We start from the raw sequence: 7942 nt of genomic DNA on the forward strand, positions 1-7942 counted from the left end.
TTCCATTGTCAAGGTGAAAGTATTTAATGTTCAATAGTGAACACAATATTTATTTTAGGTATTTGTATAAATACTCTTTATCAGATTAAATGTTTTCTGGTATAAGATTCTATGTTGTTGGTAGTTTACAAGTTTTTTAATGAATTGGTGTGAACTTTATCAAATGTTTTACTACATCTATCAGTATGTAAACATGGTTAATTACAGAAATTAATTTTTGAATGTTAAATCAGCCTTACATACCTGAAATAATACAAGTTATATTATCTTTTTTTTATATCAGATTCATTTTGCTAACATTTTACTAAGGATTATTACATTCATGTTCAAAGGTGAAATTAAATTTTCTTTTAAACCTCAAGTCATGTTTTAGAATTAAAGATAAGCTGGTAGCATAAAAAGATTTAAAATTTGTTTTCCATTTTTCACAGGAAGAGTTACCTCCTTATATGTTTGAAGAATTCACTAGTGGATTTTCTTTGTGGGAATGATTTTAAGAATAGATTTAATATTTTTAATATATCTTAGCTTACTGCCTCTAATAGTTGTAGTGTTCAGGACATTTTATTCAGCTTATTGAACTTCTTGGTATAATTCACTTGGCCATTGCAATGGGTGGAGGATATTCAAGAGGTAGTGTGAGATTCACCACATGCCTTTTCCCCTGCTTTAATGATAATAGAATCCCAAGTAGAGGTGGAGCAGAGACCAACTGTTGTTCTGCACCCTATATTAGTAATGTGGTAGGAATGAAGAATAAATACTAGTTGTGTTAAGAGAATGAAATTTTAGGGATCATTTGTGATTTAATCATAAACTGAACCATACTGGCAGCATTGGTTAGAATTATTTTTATTGACGTATAATGAACATACAGTGTTATATGTTGGTTTCAGTTTTAAATATAATAATCCAACAATTCTATGCATTACTCAGTGCTCATCACGGTTAGTATACTCTTAATCCACTTCATCTATTTCATCCACCCCCCACCCCCACCCATCTCTCCTCTGGCAACCACCTGTTTATTCTCTGTGTTTAAGAGTCTGGTTTTTTGTCTATGTTTTTCTATGATCTATTTTTTAAATTCCACATATGAGTGAAGCGTTGTATTTGTCTTTCTGTGACTGACTTATTTCACTTAGCATTATACCCTCTAGGTCTACCCATGTTGTTGTAAATGGCAAAATCTCATTCTTTTTTATGGCTGAGTAATATTCCATTTCGTGTATATACACACACACACACACGTGGGCACATACACACACACACTCCACATCTTTATCCATTCATTTGTGGATGGACATATTTAGGTTGCTTCAGTATCTTCGCTGTTGTAAATAATGCTGCAGTAAACATAGGGGTGCATGTATCTTTTCAAATTTGTGTTTTTGTTTTCTTTGAGTAACCTGAAAAGACCCTGACTAGACAAAGCAGTTTTGGTTTTTTTTTTGTTTTTTGTTTTTTGTTTTTTATTATATTAAATTTATTGTCAAATTAGTTTCCATACCACACCCAGTGCTCATCCCAAAAGATGCCCTCTTTAATGCCCATCACCTACCCTCCCCTCCCTCCCACCCCCCATCAACCCTCAGTTCTCAGTTTTTAAGAGTCTTTTATGCTTTGGCTCTCTTTCCCACTCTAACCTCTTTTTTTTTTCTTTTTTTTCCTTCCTCTCCCCCATGGGTTCTGTTAAATGTCTCAGGATCCACATAAGAGTGAAACCATATGGTGTCTGTCTTTCTCTGTATGGCTTATTTCACTTAGCATCACACTCTCCAGTTCCATCCATGTTGCTACAAAGGGCCATATTTCATTCTTTCTCATTGCCACGTAGTACTCCATTGTGTATATAAACCACAGTTTCTTTATCCATTCATCAGTTGATGGACAGTTAGGCTCTTTCCACAATTTGGCTGTTGTTGAGAGTGTTGCTATAAACATTGGGGTACAAGTGGCCCTATGCATCAGTACTCCTGTATCCCTTGGGTAAATTCCTAGCAGTGCTACTGCTGGGTCATAGGGTAGGTCTATTTTTAACTTTTTGAGGAACCTCCACACTGCTTTCCAGAGCGGCTGCACCAGTTTGCATTCCCACCAACAGTGCAAGAGGGTTCCCGTTTCTCCACATCCTCTCCAGCATCTATAGTCTCCTGATTTGTTCATTTTGGCCACTCTGACTGGCATGAGGTGATATCTGAGTGTGGTTTTGATTTGTGTTTCCCTGATGAGGAGCGACATTGAGCATCTTTTCATGTGCCTGTTGGCCATCTGGATGTCTTCTTTAGAGGAGTGTCTATTCATGTTTTCTGCCCATTTCTTCACTGGATTATTTGTTTTTCGGGTGTGGAGTTTGGTGAGGTCTTGATAGATTTTGGATACTAGCCCTTTGTCCGATATATCATTTGCAAGTATCTTTTCCCATTCCGTTGGTTGCCTTTTAGTTTTGTTGATTGTTTCCTTTGCTGTGCAGAAGCTTTTTATCTTCATGAGGTCCCAATAGTTCATTTTTTGCTTTTAATTCTCTTGCCTTTGGGGATGTGTCAAGTAAGAAATTGCTGCAGCTGAGATCAGAGAGGTGTTTTCCTGCTTTCTCCTCTAGGGTTTTGATGGTTTCCTGTCTCACATTCAGGTCCTTTATCCATTTTGAGTTTATTTTTGTGAATGGTGTAAGAAAGTAGTCTAGTTTCATTCTTCTGCATGTTGCTGTCCAGTTCTCCCAGCACCATTTGTTAAAGAGACTGTCTTTTTTCCATTGGATATTCTTTCCTGCTTTAGACAAAGCAATTTTGAAAGAGAAGAGTAAAGCTGGAGGTATTATAATCCCAGATTTCAAGAAATACTACAAAGCTGTAGTAATCAGAACAGTATGGTAGTGGCACAAAAATAGACACATGCATCAATGCAACAGAATAAAGAATCCAGAAATAAACCTACACATTTATGGTCATTTAATCTATGACCGGAAACAAGAATATACAATGGGAAAAAGACAGTCTCTTTCAACAAATGGTACTGAGAAAACTGAACAGCTACATGCCAAAGAATGAAACTGGACCACTTTCTCACACTATACACACACAAAAAAACCTCAGAATGGATTAAAGACATAAACGTGAGACATGAAACCATAAAATTCCCAGAAGAGAGCACAGGCAGTAATTTCTTTCACATTGTCTATAGCAGTATTTTTCCGTGTATGTCTCCAAACACAAGGAAAACAAAAGCAAAATTAACCTATTGGGACTTTACCAAAATAAAATTTTTGTACCATGAAGGAGACCGTCAACAAAACAAAAAGGCAACCTACTCATTTGGAGAAGATATTTGTTGATATATCTGATAAGGGATTAACATCGAAAATATATAAAGAATTTATACAATCCAACACCAGAAATTCCCCAAATAATCCAATTAAAATGGGCAAAGGACCATTTTTCCAAAGAATATATACAGATAGCCAGCAGACACATGAAAAGATGCTCAACATCACTCATAATCAGGGAAATGCAAATCAAAACCACAATGAAATGTCACTTCACACCTGTCAGAATGGCTAAAATCAAGAGATAAGAAATAACAAGTATTGATAAGGATGCATTGTTGATGTGAATGCAAATTGGTGCATCCACTGTGGAAAACAGTATGGAGGTTCCTCAAAAAAATAAAAATAAAAATACCATATTATCCAGCATTTCCACTGCTAAGTAAGAATTTTTGTTTAGAATCTGAGGTTTCATGTTATTTGAACAAAAGCATTACATACTGAAGTTGAGATTTAAATGCACCAATCAACTTTAACTTTGTGTCTCAGTATCTTATTATAATAAACCTTTCTTATAGAATTTTATGTTGAAATGAAAGCAACCTTTGAAAAGGATAAGAAAAAAAAAGCAATTTTAAAATTAATTGTATGGTGAACAATTTCTGAGTATTTGTTTAAATATAAAGAAGCAATCCCTTTTTTTGTCTTTTTTTGAGAATTTCTAGAGATCTTTATATTTATTATTATTATTTTAATGTTTATTCATTTTCAGAGAAAGAGAGAGAGAAAACATGAGCGGGGGGGGGGGCGGGCAGAGAGAGAGGGGGACAGAGGATCCAAAGTGGGCTCTGTGCTGATCGCAGAGAATCCTATGTGGGGCTAGAACTCACAACCCACGAGATCATGACCTGAGCTGAAGTAGGATGCTCAACCTACTAAGCCACCCAGGTGTCCTATATTTATATTTAGAGACATTTATCCTATAGGATTTTCCATTATATGTTTCTTTATATTTCCTCAGAACATTGATTTACCTCATTTTTTTATCTTTTCCTTCTCCAAAATATTGAACAGTTTTTTAAATTCCCATTTCACTTTTTTCCATATATCATTGATTAGTGGGAAAATCCTACAGCACTAGAGTGCTGTATTAATTTGTAGTGAAAACTAAACTGGATTGTATCATGATTGCCTCAATTTTGCTGAATTTGACCCTCGAATATCTCCTCCTTTTGTAATACTGTTATTAAAGTACTAAGAATTCAAATACACACTTGTCTGATTTCATAGATGAAAATCACATGATTTAAAGTTGTTTGTATTGTGAATTTGATTAATTAATTTTTAGATATCTGACTTCTCTAACAATAATGTTAAATTTTTTTTTCATTAAGTCCTCCTTCTGTAATATCTCTCAGTGTTTCCTACTTCTCAATGAAAATTTACAAATTATCTTTCCAAGTACAGGAAAAGAAAACAACTCTGAAATATCTCTTCCTTAATCCTTACCACATTGATCAGAGAGCATATAAAAACCTCATTCATTTATTGAACATGTTTTTATTGAATATCCTTTATTTTAGATATTTTAGAAAGTAAGCTTCAGGGATATAAAGATAATAAAGACAAAACTTCAGTCCCCAATGAATTTACCTAACATTCCTGGCTTCTGTCTCTGTTGCACAAATAAGTTGCTGAAAATGCTTCTATAATTTGCTTGCTTTAAAAGGCTGTAGAAATAAAAACTGCTTTATAGTCCATTTGTATTTTAGATTTGTATTTTGTGTCTAGTTTGTTTTTAACTTGAATGTCAATCAATTTTCCCATCTTTGATTATAAAATTTTAGTAAGGAGTACATAAGCCTATGAATTAGTCTTAATATAATTCTGAGGATAACCAATGCCAATAAGGGTTTTTTTATGATAATGGTGTTAGTAATATAAATTATGCCTCACATTAATAATGAAAATGTCGTGGCTCATTTCTGTATACTTTCTAACATCCTCCCTAAACCAGTTACAGTAGATAATATTGTTTCCATAAGGCATATCAGCCAGTTTAAATTTTTACCATCTGTATTTTGCTGTCATTGAAAAATCAAATTTAATGAATAAATAATGGTGAACTCCTGTTATGAACCAAGCACCAAACTAGATACATTCACATCTATTGACATTTTTAGCCCTCACAAGGACAATGAGAAGTAGGCATCATTCTGTGCATGTTACAGTTGAGGAAATTAGTTTCAGTTAATTAAATGACTTGTCTAGATTCACTTGGCTTGTAATTCAAAGAAATTTAGTTGCACCCACACTATTAGACAATTGCTTTTTTTATGTTTATTTATTTTTGAAAGAAAGATTATGGGTAGGGGAAGGGCAGAGAGAGAGGGAGACAGAATCCAAAGCAGACTCCAGGCTCTGAACTGTCAGCACAGATCCTGACACAGGGCTTGAACTCAAGGACAATAAGATCATGACCTGAGCCTCAAGAACCTTGAGATCATGATCTGAGCTGAAGTTGGATGCTTAACTGACTGAGCCACCCAGGAGCCCCTAGGCGATTGCTTTCTTAATTGCACTATGAGGTGGTAGTTAGTGGTGTGGTAATGTGATGAAACCAACTGATATATCCCATTAGTGTGTTGTTATACAGTCGTATAAATCAGATTTATTCTACTTCATCTAACTGATAACCATATAAATATTTTTTGAGAGTGAGAACCACATATATATTCCTTATCCAGTTCAGACATCTGGCTAGAATGTGAAAATTGAGAAGAAAATCAAAGACAAGGTGAAGAAAGTGGTGAGAGTTTGGAAAGGGTAGTTTGTACCAGTGTGTGGCAGCAAACTAAACGGAAAGAATGAAAGGAATAAGGTTTGATCAGATGAATGGATAGAATAGAAGAACACAGTTGACAGAAAAACAGAAAATGGATGCTTCAGGGAAGAAAAAGGAAGCAGAAGACAGAACAATTCAACATGAAAGGAGTTTTTCTGAGTTTAATTATAGTGCCCTATCTAGTATTATGGCTTAATGGAAGAAAACCAAACAACTAGGCTACCTACTCTTAATTCCTTAGTGAAAAAGTATTTTAATTTCAGGTTTTTTGCTCTCAAAAACTCACTTTAACTGCTTATGTCTCCTACTTTTTCCAAGTAAGTCCACTCCTGTCCCACAGTTTCTGGATGGCTGACTTGACCTCTTTGTTCCGAAGTGTATAGATGAGGGGATTCATCATGGGGGTAATAACATTGTAGAGTACAGACACCATCTTGTCCACAGAAAAAGTGGAGAAGGGACGGGCATAGATGAAAATACAGGGTCCAAAGAAGAGTGTTACCACCATGAGGTGGGAGCCACAGGTGGAGAGTGCCTTTCGCCTTCCCTCCTTGGAGCGAATCTTGACCAGGATAGTGGAGTAGGAAGAAACCAGTACCACAAAGGAGCTGGTAGAGATCAACCCACTGTTAGATACCATTAGCAATTCAATGACAAAGGTGTCTGTACAGGCAAGTTTGATGACAGGGGGAACATCACAAAAGAAGTTGTCCACATGGTTTGGTCCACAAAAGGGCAGACGGATAGTGAGAATCGTCTGGACAGTAGAGTGCACAAATCCTCCCATCCAGGAGGCAGCTACCAACACACAGCATAATCCTCGACTCATGATAGTGGTATAATGCAGGGGGCGACAAATTGCAACATAGCGATCATAGGCCATCACTGTGAGCAGGAACATCTCAGCTGCCCCTACAAAATGCAGAAAGAAGAGCTGTGCAATGCATTGGTCATAGTGGATGAGCTTGTCATTATCAAGAAAGTCAGCCAGAAGCTTAGGAGTAGTTACTGTTGAATAACATAAGTCCAGGAAAGAGAGGTTGCCAAGAAGGAAATACATAGGTGATGAATTCAAATAGTTATCAGAGGCCACTGTGACCATGATGAGGACATTGCCTACCCAAGTGGACACATAGAAGAAAAGAAATAGTACAAATAGTCCTGCCTCAGTAGATGGTGTCTGCGAGAAGCCTGCCAGGACAAAGTCTGTCACCACCTCTGTTTGATTTTCATCCATTTGACCTGGCTCCCTGATCAAATAAATTAAACAAGAGCCATTAGTAACATTGAAAGTGGGTGAGATATTTCACACAAAATACAAGAATCTTCTCATTTCAAAGGAGATATTTTTCTCTAGGATATATCCTGGTTGATTAAAAGAAATTTGTTTCTCCTGAGCTGATATTGAATATATATTCTCGAATAGTTCCAACTTTAAGACAATGATGAAGTGTCCAAGATATCTTGGAGCATGAAGGTCTACAGGCTTTAACTTTAACTTGATGCATCTCTGTCTCCCATTAATCAGTATTTTCCTTCTCTTTTCATTTTTACATTCAGTCCCAAGATGTAAGTTAACATTTCCCTGAAATATTAATTTTTAATAAAAATCTTCAGGAAAAAACCTTGAAGGTAGAATTTAAGATTCTGGTGAACAGGCATTAGGATTTGTAGAGGTTTTAATTTAGGATGGGAAGTTGACTATGTAGATGGTTAGGCTACTATAATAACCCTGTACCCTTTTCTGTCAGCATAACTCTTATGGGGCTCTACCCTGTGCAAACGAGTGTAGGAAGGATCAGGTTCCAGTTTGGACTTATTGCTAGTTCATT

At 35.9% G+C, this 7942-nt stretch overlaps 1 protein-coding gene across 1 annotated transcript; it reads right to left on the bottom strand.

Moving 5' to 3' along the window:
* Positions 1-6414: 6414 nt before the first annotated feature.
* Positions 6415-7347, bottom strand: LOC122221244 (olfactory receptor 4Q2). Its single transcript, XM_042940558.1, has one exon. It carries the CDS (start codon positions 7345-7347, stop codon positions 6415-6417), a length of 933 nt encoding a protein of 310 aa, XP_042796492.1.
* Positions 7348-7942: the final 595 nt, after the last annotated feature.

The sequence above is a fragment of the Panthera leo genome, chromosome B3 (genome assembly GCF_018350215.1).
Source record: "Panthera leo isolate Ple1 chromosome B3, P.leo_Ple1_pat1.1, whole genome shotgun sequence".
NCBI lineage: Eukaryota > Metazoa > Chordata > Mammalia > Carnivora > Felidae > Panthera > Panthera leo.